The 16,348-nt window shown below is 46.6% G+C and overlaps 1 protein-coding gene across 4 annotated transcripts in view; it reads right to left on the bottom strand.

The window, feature by feature from the left end:
* Positions 1 to 16,348, bottom strand: part of Nsun2 (tRNA (cytosine(34)-C(5))-methyltransferase Nsun2) — a 159,546-nt gene that overhangs the window by 95,395 nt on the left and 47,803 nt on the right. For all 4 annotated transcript variants that reach the window (XM_075672634.1, XM_075672627.1, XM_075672617.1 and 1 more), the window contains exons 9-10: positions 15,066 to 15,140; positions 3,306 to 3,436 (exon numbers count right to left, since the gene is read on the bottom strand). In XM_075672634.1, coding sequence (XP_075528749.1) covers positions 3,306 to 3,436; positions 15,066 to 15,140 — 206 coding nt within the window. The remainder of the gene's footprint in view (positions 1 to 3,305; positions 3,437 to 15,065; positions 15,141 to 16,348) is intronic.

Consider the following 16,348-nt stretch of genomic DNA (forward strand, 5'->3'; position numbering starts at 1 on the left):
CATGCATCTGCTCTGGTCATTTCAGAGCGCTCCAATCATGTTTAGGTGGTTCTTTCTGAATGCTCAACCCCAGCTGAGAATGCTACGGCATGGTCACAGCCTGAATTCCACAGCAGATGAGAATGATCAGTCCCACGGGCACCTCCTTATGGAGCTCAGCATGGCAGCAACAGTCTATGGTGATAGAAAGTAGGCGCTTGAATTTATGTGGAACACACCCTGCCAAAGTTCTGTTTATTTCCTGTGTTTACTGTCCTTATAAAGATAATGTGGATTTGCCAGGGTACCACCGTGCTTCATATTCATGTGTATAAATGGTGATAACAGCAGTGATCACAAGAACACAGCACGGCCTCGGCACAGTGCTGCGTGCTGTAGGTAGATGGCTGATAATGATACATTGCAGTCCACTTATAACGATAACACATATAACAATATATAGGTTAAAATGATGGGTCGATATGAGTGTGTTATTTTATGCATTGGGTCTATGGGGAAAAAAACCATTTATAATGATAGGTAATTCACCGCATATCGGATATAACGATCAAAATTTTGCCGTCTGGATGGCGTTTTCCGTGCCAAATAGTCGTAACATTTGCGTTGCATAGTTCCCTGAAACGAACGATGTCGAGACGAGGCGATGTTTACCTCCGTAAGTTCGTATCTGCCGCCACTACTGCGCAGCGCGCCACAAGATGGCGCTAGCTGCTTCATGCGCGTCGGCCACAGTCGCTCCGAAAGAGAGAGAAAGAAAAAAAAAGCAACAAGCAAAGCGGCGCGGTGGCGCCCGTCCCGCGTCTCTCTCTCTCTCGCGATAGCAGGTTGCCGCCACCGAAGCAGCGTGCAACAAACGGTTAAACCCAGTTCGAAGATGGTGCCAACAAAGTGAAAAGCTCTGTCACTCGACACGAAGATGAATATTTTGCAGGACTCTCGATGCTGCTTCAAGGTGAGCGCCCTTGTGAAGAAGTATGAGCTCGCCCAGTTAACGATATCAACCATCTTGAAAACTGGGAGCACCGCGATTGTGAAGGCAGGAGCTATCAGCGGCCATGCCGATTGGCGGAAAAGGGTTAGAGACCCTTTGTACGCCGATGTTGAAGAGGCACTTTACCAGTGGTTCATCACCAACTGCTTCAAGAAGGCGGGCTTTGTGCGTAAGGACGAACTTCCCCAACCCACTGAGACCAACACGGTGGAAGCCGCTGACATAACCGAGCTCTGGGAGCTCGTTCCTACAGGTGACACAGGTGGTGCGTCGAAGGAGGAGTTTTTGACTGCAGACAGTGCTGCCTCGTTCTGCGATGAGGTCACCGACGAGGTGATCGCCGAAGATGTGCTCTCTCGACAGACGGCAAAGTTGTGCAACGGCAGCGACGGAAGCAGCGACAGTGACGAGATTGACAGTGGCTCCTTGACCCCGACCTCGATGTCCACGCAAAGTGCACTGTCGTCGATCGATTCCTTAATTGATTTTTACATGCTAAAGGATTGCCGCCAGTGTTCGCGCAGCAGCTGGAATCCATGCACGCCGTGGTAGTGAAGCTGAAGTTGCTGCAAAAGCAAATGCAGATTTCGGACTATTTCGGCGCGCCTAACCCTTGACACGGTCATTGGTGCTAGAAATAAAGTTTGTTTTTCACGGCCTACTTTCTAAATCATCTATTTTTTAGAGCAAGTAGCAAATTCGAAGCTGCAAAAATATGTGCCACGTTTTTTATTTTAAAACAATTTTCTTTAATAACTGCAGTACAGATATAGCGATCATCGGTTATAACCATCATATTTTTTGTCTTTCTCGATATCGTTATAAGTGGACTGCACTGTACAGCTGGTGACAGTTTCTTTAATTGCTGCTACAATTCACGTGTTTGCTTATCTCAAATAGTGTACAATGTATACAGTAGAATGTCGTTAATACGATCTCATTTCGTATGATCTCCCAGAGCCAACCTTCGCAATCGAGAACACAAAAGATGATCCAATACAGTTACGTTTCTTTTTTAACCGTTCATACATTCCTGGAAAACATGATCTTTTGGTACCAACGTTCAGTACGTCGACAAACTGTGATCGCAAGATATGTTTTTTGGCTGCTACATCTCGTGTGAACAAGAAAAGGCATGAGGCACACATGGTTGAAAGCAGTAGGTGCCCACCGCAGCCGCTTTGCTGCTGTACTCATCCGCCCGTGTGATGTGAAAATGCCAGCATGCACTGTTTCCTCTTCCAGTACTATCAAATCTCCTCGCAGGTTGTTGTAGGTCACATTCACAGTGTTCACCGCCAACCCTATTGCGATAATACTAATCGGGTTCACAGCATGAGTGGCATAGTCTGGTTGGAAGCGTGCTGCACTGCACACTTTTGATAGGCGATAACCCAAACACACCGCCGTTCCCTGCTGAAGCAGTGCAAAGTGAGCGCCATGTTTTGCTCTGGTGGCATCGTATTACGCCGTCGCCAACCAGTTCGATTTCATCCCAGTTTCCCATCTCCTTCTTAAAACACTGCATGATAGGAAAATGACAAAGCAGACAAAGTGCACCCAGGGCCGCTCAAGCCCTACCAGCTCGGCACACATTGGTGTCTCGTGCTGCAACGATTCTCGCTGAGTGAGCACCGTCACAACTTCCCACCAAAATCCCCAGATTGAAGAAGCTGCTGACCTAGGCTGAATTTGAGGAGTGCAAGAGCAAACTTGCCGAGGTTGCAAAAACAATGCGCATCTCGGCCTGGTTTTGCTGCAATGATTCGTACAACATCTTGCATTATGTAGAGGTCAACTACAGTTGAATCTACAAAATTTTTTAGTAACTTCGGGTTGTACATTTTCCTTTTCAGTACGCTTTTTCTCGCTTTCTTTCTCTCGAAAACACATGAACGAAGTCCTACTATATTTGAGCCATGCAGTAATGATGACAATGGACGAAATTCAACTGCCACTTGCATAGTATTTACACTGGATGGTCAAGGTCAGGGTCTGGGAGTTGAAAGCAATATGTTATTGCCAAGAAATAGTACTGCCAACAGCACCTTCGACATTACTGGGCAGACCCTTCTTACAAAGGAATTAAAAAAATAGGGCATGGAGTAAATAAAAGACCATAAACAACTGCATTTTGTGGAAGTGAAGAGGGTCATTTTCACCATGTGACTGCTCTGATTCTGAATGTTGTGTGTTATGCTTGTATGAGCACGAATGCAGAGGTGAAAGAAGACCTGCTGGCTTCAGATTGGAGCATTCCCATTACCAAATGAATATGCACTTGCTGTCAGGTTTATCATGCTATAAAACATACCTTCACACTGAAGCAAAAGGCTCGAGATGACTGCTTCATTCTCCAAGGGGTTCATAGAACACGTTGAGTATACCATGATGCCTCCTTCAACCAAAAGCTCAAGGCCACGGCGTGCAATGCGCACCTGCAGGCTGCATAAAAGGTAGCAGAAGAAAATAAAATCACATGTAACAACACCTTTTAAGGGAAAGTCACCAGTCATTCTCAGTTTTTTAAAGAAGATTAATTATGAAAATATTGTTGCATCAAATATTTTATGTAGAGGTGTGCGAAAATATAAATAATTATCAAATATAGATCAAGCACTTAGCTTCAAATATAGAATCAAATACCGAATAATGCTATGCACATGCATTTATTAGCAAGGTGGGTTAAATTGTTATTTTTTAACATTGCAATTACATTGTCAATGTTAAAAAAACTGGACTAGTAAGCCATTATACTAAAACCTTGTGTATTTGGCTCATGTTAACTTGGAAAATTTAGTAATTCACACTAACTCCTCGCCAGCCTGTGCTTACTACAGTGCAGTCCACTTATAATGATACCACATATAACGATATATCGGTTATAACGATGGGTCGACATGAGAGTGTCATTTTATGCATTAGGTCTATGGGGAAAAAAACCATTTATAACAATAGGTTATTCACCGCATATCGGATATAACGATCAAAATTTTGCCGTCTGGACGGCGTTTTCCGTGCCAAATAATCGTAACATTTGCGTTGCTTAGTTCCCTGAAACGATGTCGAGACTAGGCGATGTTTACCTCCATAAGTTCGTATCTGCCGCCATTACCGCGCAGCGCTTCTCGCCCCGCCCGTGCACCGGAGCATAGCTGAGTAGGCACAGCGCGCCACAAGATGGTGCTAGCTGCTTCATGCGCGTAATGCCCCTCAATCTCCCAAAAATTGAGGGGCTTTACATGCGCATCGGCCACAATCGCTCCGAAAGAGCGAGAAAGAAAAAAGAAAAGCAACAAGCAAAGCGGCGCGGTGGCACCCGTCCCGCATCTCTCTCTCGCGATAGGAGGCTGACGCCACCGAAGCAGCGTGCAACCAACGGTTCAACCCAGTTCGAAGATGGCGCCGACCAAGCACAAAGCTGTGTCGCTTGACACGAAGATGGATATTTTGCAGGACTCTCGATGCGGCTTCAAGGTGAGCGCCGTTGTGAAGAAGTATGACCTCGCCCAGTTAACGATATCAACCATCTTGAAAACCGGGAGCACCGCGATTGTGAAGGCAGGAGCTATCAGCGGCCATGCCAATCAGCGAAAAAGGGTTATAGACCCTTTGTACGCCGATGTTGAAGAGGCGCTTTACCAGTGGTTCATCACCAATTGCTTCAAAAAGGCGGGCTTTGTGCGTAAGGATGAACTTTCCCAACCCACTGAGACCGACACGGTGGAAGCCACTGACATAACCGAGCTCTGGGAGCTCGTTCCTACTGGTGACACAGGTGGTGCGTCGAAGGAGGAGCTTTTGACTGCAGACAGTGCTGCCTCGTTCTGCGATGAGGTCACCGACGAGGCGATCGCCCAAGATGTGCTGTCTCGACAGACGGCAAAGTTGTGCGACGGTGGCGACGGCAGCAGCGACAGTGACAATGAGATTGACAGTGGCTCCTTGACCCCGACCTCTATGTCCACGCAAAGTGCACTGTCGTCGATCGACTCCTTAATTGATTTTATGCATGCTAAAGGATTGCCACCAGTGTTCGCGCAGCAGCTGGAATCCATGCACACCGCGGTTGTGAAGCTGAAGCTGCCGCAAAAGCAAGTGGAGATTTCGGACTATTTCGGCGCGCCTAACCATTGACACGGTCATTGGCGCTAGAGATAAAGTTTGTTTTTCACGGCCTACTTTCTATATCATCTATTCTTTAGAACAAGTAGCGAATTCGAGTTCGGAGCTGCAAAGGTATGTTCCGCATTTTTTTTTAATAACTTCAGTCCAGATATAGCGATCATCGGTTATAACGATCATATATTTCGTCTTTTTCGATATCGTTATAAGTGGACTGCACTGTATTACCGCATCAAATGCCAGTAAAATCGGAGGCATTTGACCCTGTACCAGTCGTCACTCATAGCACTTGCTGTCAAGCAATAAGCTCAGAATTGAGGATGGCGCTGCAAAAAGAAAAAAAAGTGCACCCTCGCTGTCCGCAAACCCGTGCCCCTTGCTACTGAGAGGTTGGCTTTCCTGCAAAGTTCGAGATTTAGTGAGTAAGTGTGCTTTACAGGCAAAATTTTGCTAGCAGCACGAAATCATTGCAAAATTCAACACAAAATCGCCTAAATATTTTTAGATTACATAGAAATATATGCTAAGAACCGTGTTTGCTCCCGCACAGCCAGCAATATATTTGATTTGATTCGAATGTTCATATCCAACTGAATATTCTAACATTTTCAAATATCTATTTTTCGAATCGAATACAAATGTTAAAAATATAATGTTCAATAATGTTCGAACTTTTAGAATATTCACACACACCTACTTTTAGGACATTACTTGCCAAATAATGTTCGGTATACTAGTACAGTGGAACCATGATTATATGACTTTCTTGGGATCGTGCGTAAATGCCATATAATCTGACTAATGTATATTTATTTAATCATTTTATTTAGGAATACCTGAGAGGCATTTAGGAAAGCATTGGGTAAGGGGGTTCAGGCAGTGTATATTATGAATATAATACACAGCTTTACGTGAGATAGTTGCCAGGTGCTTCAATTTAAACTATAGGCTAATATACTCGGCATGACCAAAACCGCCAGCAAAGTATATGAGAAAAGAATAGAGCAGTATAGGTGGCAATCAAGCTTTATTGGAGGGACTAGTATACTGTGTACCACTACAATCTGCACCTGCCAGCATGCGAAAATGTTTTTTTCTCCCCTATACGCTTTTTAAATTAAAGTCGGCCAGCTTTCTTTGACGCGCCACAATGTCTGCAAAGAGGGAAGCTGCAGTGTTGCCTGCATAGCAGACGATCTTCCAGATGTTGTTGATGTTACGTAGCACATCCGCGAACCTAGGCACAGGCATGGCAGCATCTGCGGCAGTGCCCTCATCCAAGGTGGCAGCCAGCAGTGTTGACATGAGGCAATGCCTCTTCGCATGTCACATCTCGTATGAAGACCCGCACAAAACCAGGAACCCAATGACAGGAGCATGAAAAGTTTTGTGTGAATACGTGTAGACACAAAGCTCACACGTAAACACGCGTATCTGATATGATCGGCGTGCCTTCTGGTAGTTAATCAGTTCAATCTTCGCACATGCCTTTGTGCTTTTGATATGCACTAGGGCAGTATTCTCGGGTGATCACTTTAGGAGGGAGTTTCACTTTTGCAACACTCTGCACAGGATGTTTGAAGCATACAGTTAAACCTCAATATATTGAACTTCAATATAACGAAATTCTCGAAATAACAAAGTATTTAACATGTACATAACTTCTTATCCATAGAACACCATGCATTTAGAACCTCAATATAACAAAATGCATTTACACACGGTTTCAATATACTAACAAAATTTCACTGCCACCACAAAGGAATACAGAGACGATAAATAGAAATTTCTGGGGACACAGATGGTCAAATGGTTGAATTGCAAGCTGCTGCTCTCAAATCACATGCTGTGCAACAGAGAGCAACCGCAGAAGTATAGCAGCATCATGTTTTTTATATTCTGCATAAAGTCCAAGTGCATACAGCGCGCCCTGCACACTATGCTTTGGGTGCGAATGAAAGTTCAAAATGGTGAGCCGAGAAGGATGGCGCCTTGATGAGCACTGTCTTCTCATGCGAGCAAGGGGCAATGCGGAGAGGAGTGAGCTTGCTGTAATGAGATCAAGCGCACTCAAGGGGAGGAGGAATGGAGGAAGTGAGAAGCAAGTTGGGAACGTCTTCTTTTCTAGCATGCCCGTGGCTGCGCATGGCTGTCGGCGCAACGAAGCACATATGCAGCCTGCGCGCCCTGTGTTAGTGGCAATTTGCCGCATGTGCAAAGAGCGGGTGTGCCGAGATGGCGTGGCATCATTTGCGCTGTCTTCTCACGCCTTTATTATTGGAGCTTACGTAATCTCGAGTTCTGGAGGCGCGTTGAAGCAAGAGGCAGATGAAGCATTCGCTCCCCGCTGCTGGCACTTTTCATGATAGTGTCGTTCCATAACAGGCAACACTATCAGCCGCAGGAGCAGAGTGGACACAAAAACGTGGCAGGCTTCGCTTCGTATCGCCGACGTGAAGATATTGTTGACAAGGCATGAAATTCTATCTCTCGTCACCGACTCCCGAATTCAACCAAATGAATTTTTCTCTCATTGAAGTTTGGTTTTTCCAACTGCCCAATATTTTTGAAAATCTTGCAGCCCCTTCCGTGTAGGACCAATCCAATGGCATCTGCACTTACAGTTAAACCTGGATGTAACGAACCTATATGTAACGAATTCCTGGATTTAACGAAGTTTTTGAATTCCCCAACGCTGCCCCCACTGAAGCCCATGTATTTTCGACCTTGATGTAACGAAAGCGTTGCGGCGGTTAGCCTTGATGTAACGAACTCCCAAAGCTGATCAGTCATTACTTTTTGCACTTTTAAGGAAAATTCGGCGGAAGAAATGCTCTAGATTATTGAATATTAATATTGTAAGGAGCCAGTAGCGACGCGAACGCCAGGGATTGCCGCGACCGAGCAAAGTTAGCGATGATGATGATGATGGCGGCAACTAGCGCCGCTCCGTGCCTAACGTAGCAGTCTTTTCAGGCTTTGCTTGTCTAGCGTGACACCAGGTGGCATTGGTATCGGCAGCTGATTTCTCTTTCAGATTTATTTTGTTTCGTATGGATTTGAGGACAAGCATTCTTATTTTGTGATTTTCATTTGTTTCAACGGCTTAGACACACTTATGTGTAACAATTCACTTGAAAAGCAACGCTGATAGCCGGTTCTTTCATTGCCAGGGCGCGGGAAGGGAGAGGGGGAGGGACGATGACGAACGACATGCGCCACTTATTTTTCTTTCTCTATGGATGCGTTGCATTCGCCATTTTGAGTGTTGTCCTGCGTTCTGCACGTGTGCGTGTATCAACTGTGCTCTGGTACTGGTTTGTCTGACTTGTTTTGGAGGTGCTAGGCCTGCCTGTCGGCGTGTAGTCGTGCGTCTCCGCTTCTAACTACGTCGTCGGTTGGTCGTGATGAGTTCTACTGCCAGAAAACGAAAAGTTCTGTCTTTTGAAGACAAACTCGCAATTTTAAATGCAGTCTCCGCGGGCGAGAAGAAGGACGTTGCCACCCGTTTCAGCATTCCAGCGAGCACACTATCAACGATTTTGAGTGCGGAACACAGCATCAGAAACGCAGTGGAGTCGGGAACAAGCTCGAAGAAAAAGAGACTGAAGCTGTCCACATACACTGATGTGGACAAGGCAGTGTTCACGTGGTTTTTGGACACGAGAGCCAGAAATGTGCCCATAAGTGGCGCGATCTTACAACAGAAGGCAAAGGATTTTGCGTGTATCTTGGGCCATGATGATTTCAAGGCAAGCAACGAGTGGCTGCAGGGATTTAAGAGCCGGCATGGTGTCGTCGGAAGAGTAATCAGCGGCGAATCTGCCTCCGCAGACAGCGATGCTGCTGCTTCGTGGGTGGCTGACAAGCTGCCTGGAATCCTGAGTCGCTTCGAGGCGGCTGATGTCTACAATGCCGACGAGACAGCTCTATTTTATCAGATGCTTCTGGGCCGCACGCTAGCGTTAAAAGGCGATGACTGCCGCAGCGGAAAGCAGAGCAAGCTCCGCATAACGATTCTGCTGTGTGCCAACCTCGACGGCACAGACAAGCGAGTCCCGCTAGTTGTCGGCAAAAGTGCCCGTCCCAGGTGTTTTAAGGGAACGAAGCGTATGCCCGTGAAGAATGTGGCGAATTCCAAAGCGTGGATGACTCGGCCAATATTTTCTGAGTGGTTGAAGGAATTTAACCAGGACGTCAAGCGGCAAGGCCGTCAAGGCCGTTTGCCTACTGCTGGACAATTGCTCGGCGCACCACGTCGAAGGCCTGCAGCTGTCGAACATCGAACTGCATTACTTCCCGGCCAACTGCACGTCCCTAATACAGCCCCTGGACAAAGGGGTCATTAACAGTTTTAAATGCTGTTACCGGCGCCGACTAATCCTGAAGATACTTCTCGACATCCGACTGGAACGGGAGATGAAGATCGACATTTATCAAGCAGTCGAGATGCTTGCTGCCTCCTGGCAAGAGGTCAGGGCAGAAGTTATCGCGAATTGCTTTTTAAAGGCCGGAATAGCCAAAAAAGCACGGGCTGGTGCCGACGAGGAGGAGGAGGAAGACCTTTCAACTCCGTCCGATGTGGCCGAAGCGTGGAACGAGCTATGTACTAACGGTGGTGTACCCGACGATGTTGAACTGACTGACTTTTTGTTTGCCGACAACGCCGCCGTGGCTACAGAAGAAATGTCTGATGCAGCAGTAGCTGAAAGCGTGCAAAATCCCGATGGCGGTGATGATGGTGCTTGTGAGGCAGATCCGTGTGACGTGCCTACTGCAAAGGAGGTGATGAACGCAATGGACGTTATGCGCCGTTTCGTCGGCTCGCTAGACGATGGAGCTCTACACGATTTAGCTTCTTTGGAGCGGCGTGTTGTGCCTTCACTCGTGCCGAAGAAGCAAGCGGAAATTACGCAGTTTTTTGGTGTAAAATAAATGCTTGAAGGGTGAGTTCACCTTCACGGATATGTTGAGCTATTTGGTTTCGTTTCTGCATCATTCGTACGAGCCTTCACGCGAAACCTGCATGTAACGAAAACCTGCATGTAACGAAAAATTGCGAGCTTTTGTCAACTTCGTTATATCCAGGTTTAACTGTATTCGAATAAAAGGTTGAATTTCAATATAACAGATCAAATTGCCATGTCCAGTGCCGAGTCACACCAAAGCGGTACTATCTCTGAAAGAAAAAGCAGGAGTGGGAGCAGGCAGTCAACACAAGAAGACCGAGAGAAAGCGCAATAAAACAGCAATGATGAAGGCAAGCGGCGCTTAAGCGGTGCAAAGAGGGGGAAGTGCAACAAATTATAAGAGGGCAGCAAATGCGAGGCCAGGAAAAAAAGGAGGCTAGGAGGGAGTTAAGAAACCTGTCGTGAGCTTTCTGCATCAGAAGGGGTGCTCTGCCCCTCCTGACAGAGGGGATGGCACTGCAAGGGAGCTGCCGAATGCTGACAGCGCTTAAGCCGTTGTGTTCACATTTTCGTGTGGGTGACCGTATGAGACGAGACATTGAGGGGGTACACTCTGTGTGCAACTAGGGCTGAAGGCAAGCTCCATATCTAGCCACATACCGTCATTCCTTAGTCCTCCCCAACTTGTAAGGCATGAAATCGCAGCTACGTTGGGTTTGGATGAATAAGCCAACCAACGTCATCATTCTAAGAATATTTATTGTCACGAGCAATAAGCAACACTTGCAGAGGGAAAGTCCACGCTGTAAATAGGTAATAAATAAGTTTGCCTCGTTGCGCATGATAGTCAGGCAACGAGGTCACCCATGGGTTGAAGCAGGTATACATAAAGTCGTTTGTCAGGTTCAAGGTCAGGGCGCCAGAGAGAGAGCGTCTCCTCCGGTGATGCGTTTTTATAACTTTTATACCTCTGGTGACACTCCTTAAACCTCTGCAAGAGGAATGTTCTCCTCGCGCATTGGATACGTTTCCCACGAGTCTGGGGGAAGAGCACATGCATCGCGAGAACCAGGACAGCGCATAGTGCGCCTTTCCCAGGCCTGCATGTCTACTCTCGATTCGTCCGCAACGTGCGATTGCGCTATTGTAAGTACGCAGGAGGAAATGGCCATGTGTGCTCCACACAACTTGCATAATCTCACGTCATATAATCGAGGTTTTTAATGCATTGTCTCCACTGAGAGTTAATCGGGACTGAACTAAGTAGTCGTGACATCCGAGACATCATAAAATCAGGAGGCATATAACCAGCGTTCCACTGCCTCACCAATATTGAATGTAGTATGGGCAAAATATTCATTTATTTTGCGCGTATAACCCGCACCAAAATTTTTAAAAATTAACAGTAAAGTTGAGGTACGAGCTATATGCAAAATACGCCTTAAAGTCTGGCTTCATGGCAGCACGATGTGGGCTGCTGTGAAGCCACACCTTATAGGGCCCCTCAGCAAGTTTGGCCATTTTGAGCTGACAAGCGCAGAGCACACAATGCGCGCCAACAATCGTGTTTGCAAAGAATTGCATAGCTACACACCACGGAAAGGTCCGAAATTTCAATCCGAATGCCGTTTTCCCTTCTCCTCACTGCTGCTGCGCTCCAAGCCGGATAGTAACGTACTTGCGTCCCAGCGCCTATGTACTTGGGTCCGCATGTGACGTCGCTCGTGGTGACACGTGACTTGGAGAATTATTCAAGGCCCCATCTGTTATTTGTGTGATCTGTTGCTTGAATTGACAAATTGAATTTTAGAGAAATAATAAAACACACAAACGGAATGTCTGCGTGTTTGTTTCACTTCACACCGAAGCACACCGAAGCAAGAGAGGTGTACTTCCGCTTCATCTGCTTGTCCACACGGTTGTGCAGTCACGTGGGCAGGTACCAAAACTATGCCATTTTCTACCGTGTTCTAGCGGGTGATCACGCTCTGCGATACGCTTGTTCTGCCTGTACAGAACAGTCTGTATGTACAGTCGCAGACTGATTTTTCGGAGTCCAAAAATTCAGACATGCTCGATTATTCGGTCTGCTTCGCGGAACTGCCATTCTCCCCCATAGACCATAATGCCGAAAGTTCGGACACTTTGCAACCTCTCGTCTGATTTTCCGGGCACTCCTTGAGCAAATTCAATCGAGAGCACCATGCACCGACTCTGACCGGTGCATGGTTCGACTTGCTGAACGCTATTTTTGTTTTGAATGGAGCCTCCTTGCTGCCCCACGAAGTGGCGCTACTGCAAGTTACCCGCTCATCATCATCGTTTCTGCCTGGTTCGTAGCTACAGCAGTTTCGGCCTCCGCTTAGTACGCGATGTCAAGACAATCCAGCAGCTGATTTGTTTTTTCTTCGTGCACGACGCTGCGAGTAGGCCACCTTTTTCGTTTGTGCGACAAGTGTCGGCATGACGGCATGGTGATGTTTGCTTTGTGTGCTGTGTCGAGGTTGCAGTGATGCAACGCGGCATACGGAAACATCGTTTCAATTGTCTAATGGCACCGACAGTGCCCGCGCAGACTGCGCTGGGGAATGCCGGCAAGCGGGTGCTGCGAGGCCTAGGATTTGTCGCCTTCCGATGTGCTCCCTACTGACGCGGAAAATGTTCTACCGAGACCTGCGCAGTGGTTGCATTGCGATTCCGGACACTGTCTCATTTGAGAGTTTCACAGGTGCTGATAATGCTGTACTGACATGTGCAGAACTCGACGACGGCAAGATCATTCCTCAGGTTTCTGCTGCACCGCCGGACGATGACTCTGAGTCGGAAGATGACGCACCATGTGCTACGCTGCCATCGCATGCGGAGCATGTACAAGCAGTACCTGTGCTTCCGGCCGCCTATAGTGACCGTACGACCATCTCCGAGATTCAGGCTTATCTGACTGCGCCTAAACGGAACAGGGTGCAACGGCGCATTCACGATTTCTTCAAGCTTACTGCCGAGCCCGAATAAGTGCGTGAAAATAATAAAGGATTTCTTTTTTTTTTCTTAATCTGCTTTTTCGGACACCTGTTTATTCGGACATTTCCGCAGTCCCTGCGACGTCCGAAAAAATGGTCGGCAACTGTAGCACTGTATACTGCTAGTCATGTGTCCTTGTGCACAATGCGCAAAATCGTGTGCTGTGTGAAATGAGACATCATAAAAGCTTGCGCACATGCCGTCAGCGAAAAAGTGCAGCGCTGCAAAAAAAAAAAAAGAAGAAACAAGGAGTAAAAGAAAAATTGGAGGACGCTTAAGCTTTGCCTTCAAGAGTGGAATGCGACAGCGTTCCCGTCGACCCGCCAAGGGGTGTAAGACAATGCACTACGGCGCAGCGATCACTTACGAGGCGCCCCCGCGTCGGACTTTTCACCTACCAATCACGCGGTGAGCGTCGAGCAACGCAGAGTTCGGCGCGGCAACGAAACATGTGCCTGAGCAAGCGGAACGAACCAAAGAACTCGCTGTCTCGGAGGGGGAAACGATGTACGCCAGCCAAACGTCGTGATCGGCACGGTCAGAGAGATAGACAGATAGTGATCTAAAGAAAGGAAGGACGCTTGATTATGCAACCCGTGAGGGATCATGGCGAAGCGTCGTCAGGGGAGAGGGTGTCCGGGCCACGACGCGCCTCGCACTGGTGCCGGCACAGCCCCAACGCGCGCGTGGCGCGCCACCTGTCGGGGCAGCGCCGTACATTGAGAGGAGGGGGTCTTCTGTGTTTGCCGCAAGATGGCTCTGCGTGTGCGGAAAGCGCAGAAGAAATGTAGCGGAAACGCCCTTCGCTACTCGTGTAACTGCGACTTCTGTAAGTTACATGGTCATAATTACCGATATACACCGCAGTATCACTTTCTACGGCTCGTTTCTAAGGCAACACCGCATTCACTAGAGGCACTTTTGTACCGCTTTGAAGCATCGAACTCGTGGCTGAGTGGTAGCGTCTCCGTCTCACACTCCGGAGACCCTGGTTCGATTCCCACCCAGCCCATCTTGCAAGTTGTTTTTTATTCATGAAGTGCCTCCCGGGATTTATCGCTCACGGCCAACGCCGCCGACACAGACTTTTCTGGGACACGAGCTCCTTAACGCTGTCGCGTTAAAAAATGAAGGCAGGGCCTGTGACGTAGGCATCAGGCGGTCCTCGAGGTCCGGTACGGGAGAACGCAGGGAAGGAATTTCGCTTGCGGAGGCTAGACAGGGTGAGTGGAGAGAGTCTGGCTTGGCAGTGGAGCCTGCCTGCTGAAATCATGGGTTCACGGCACTGAAATATTTCTATCTCGGCTATTATTGAGCTGATTTGAAAAATTTTTGCAGCAGAATGCTCCCCAGAGTACACGTAACTTCCAGTGCATAAGCAAAACTTGCTATGGGGCCAGGTGAGGAGCCCTTTAAAGGCCCCTCACCAGGCTCGTACATCACTCGTACATCACCCGCTGCCTTGGTCCGCGTGAAGCGCTTCGCGATACGGCCGTGAGCCAAATCACCGGTAGAGTTTTTGGCTCGGTCGCGCTTTCTCCACCGCTGTTGCCCATGCGAGGGCTGCTCCATCCTCGCTATCATCCACTGTCATGTAAATGCTAGCTATGAAGTTATCTAATTCACATCACATATCATGTGACTGATTTGTATGTGATGTCAGCATTGCCAAAGAATGCAGGAACAGAGCCAGTGGCAAATGATACGAAGCGGATGAGTTGCGCATCCGCAAATGGAGACTTTTTTTGCAAAAACATGAGCATTGTTGTACGCAGTTATTTCTGCGGATATATTTTATTTCCAAGCTGTTGTAATTGGGGGTGCGGGTTACACGCGGAGGCGGGTTATACATGGAAAAATACGGTAGGTGGAGTTCCACAGGGACCGATTCTTGGCCAGCTTTTCTTTTTTAAATGTGCTATCGGTCTGGCTTTTGAGTATAATGCCTACATAAATATCAGTAACTCCATCTTTCATTTACAAAACTGAAAAGAAGAGGGGAAGGGGTAATTACGCACCCATGAATGCTGTTTCCATTAGCCACATTCCATTTCCTCCACAGGTCGATGTTTTTCCTTAAAGTACCATCTCCACTGTAACACAAGCAAAAAAGCAAAGTTACTCATTTGAAACAGCATTTACCCATACCATACAATGATCATACAGTGTGGTTTTTGTCTAGCTGCACCAAATTTTAAAAGTTGGAGCAATACAGGTCGCAGTGGCGTTACGTTTACCATTTGTGTATGCCTCTAAATGTAATGCTATAGCACTGCACATGGACTTGAAGGGATGAAGGCATGGTGAGACTGGTCAAATAATAAACTGCTGAGCCTAAATTGAAAAAGCAAACTCATATGCTGTCTAAAGACAAGACATCCTTATTGTATGAGGAAATTATGTTGAGCAGAAGTTGTCTGCTCCATGTGATCACTCAGGTGTTGCTGCCACTGTACAACCCTGGCTCTTCTCTAGCAGAATCATTCGGAACAGTCCCCTCTTGCATCAGCCTTTTTCCCTGTAGACTCCTGTAGATTTATGCCTAATATATTTGAATAGAAATTAATATTCGACAATTTTCAAGAGTGAATTCTCTAATGAAATATGAGTTGAATAGGAAAGAGCACTTGATTCATATTCAAAATTTTAAATAATTGCAGATTCCTACTAATCATGCATTGAGCAGCCTGAAGCCCGTCCTTGACACTGTCTAGCGAAATGTCAAAATTTTCAACACAGACTACCTCTGTTGATTGAACCTTGATGGGACAGACAAAATTGGTAGAATTAAAAGATGAGGTAGAGTAAGTGTCCTAACACACTGCCACTTTAGTTGGTAATATTTACCCAACTCTATGTGGAAATAATTTTTATGGGTTCATAGTAGAAGAAAATGTGTACTTAAACCTATACATGCACTTGATTTTGTTTAAAAATAATAAAAAATGTAGCTTGCCTCCAATTTGGGCAAACAGAGATAAGGTGGGGTGTACAAATATAAACCTGTTTTAATATGAATCGAATATGAATACTTAGCTTCGAATATTGAATCAAATATTGAATATAATTATATGCAGATGCATTTATTAGCAAGTTTTTTTTTTACTGCAACACGTCACAACATTGCAATTATGTTGTCAACACAACAAAATAGACTAGTAAGCCATTAGCTCTTTCGTTACCACGAGAAAATGGTAGTTTTTTATAGCTCTCGGAAAAAAAATATTTACCACTACAAATAATATTCCAGCACACATTGCAGCATAGCACATTGTGCATAATAAAAGGTTCTTTCCAAAAA

The sequence above is a fragment of the Dermacentor variabilis genome, chromosome 1 (genome assembly GCF_050947875.1).
Source record: "Dermacentor variabilis isolate Ectoservices chromosome 1, ASM5094787v1, whole genome shotgun sequence".
Lineage (NCBI taxonomy): Eukaryota > Metazoa > Arthropoda > Arachnida > Ixodida > Ixodidae > Dermacentor > Dermacentor variabilis.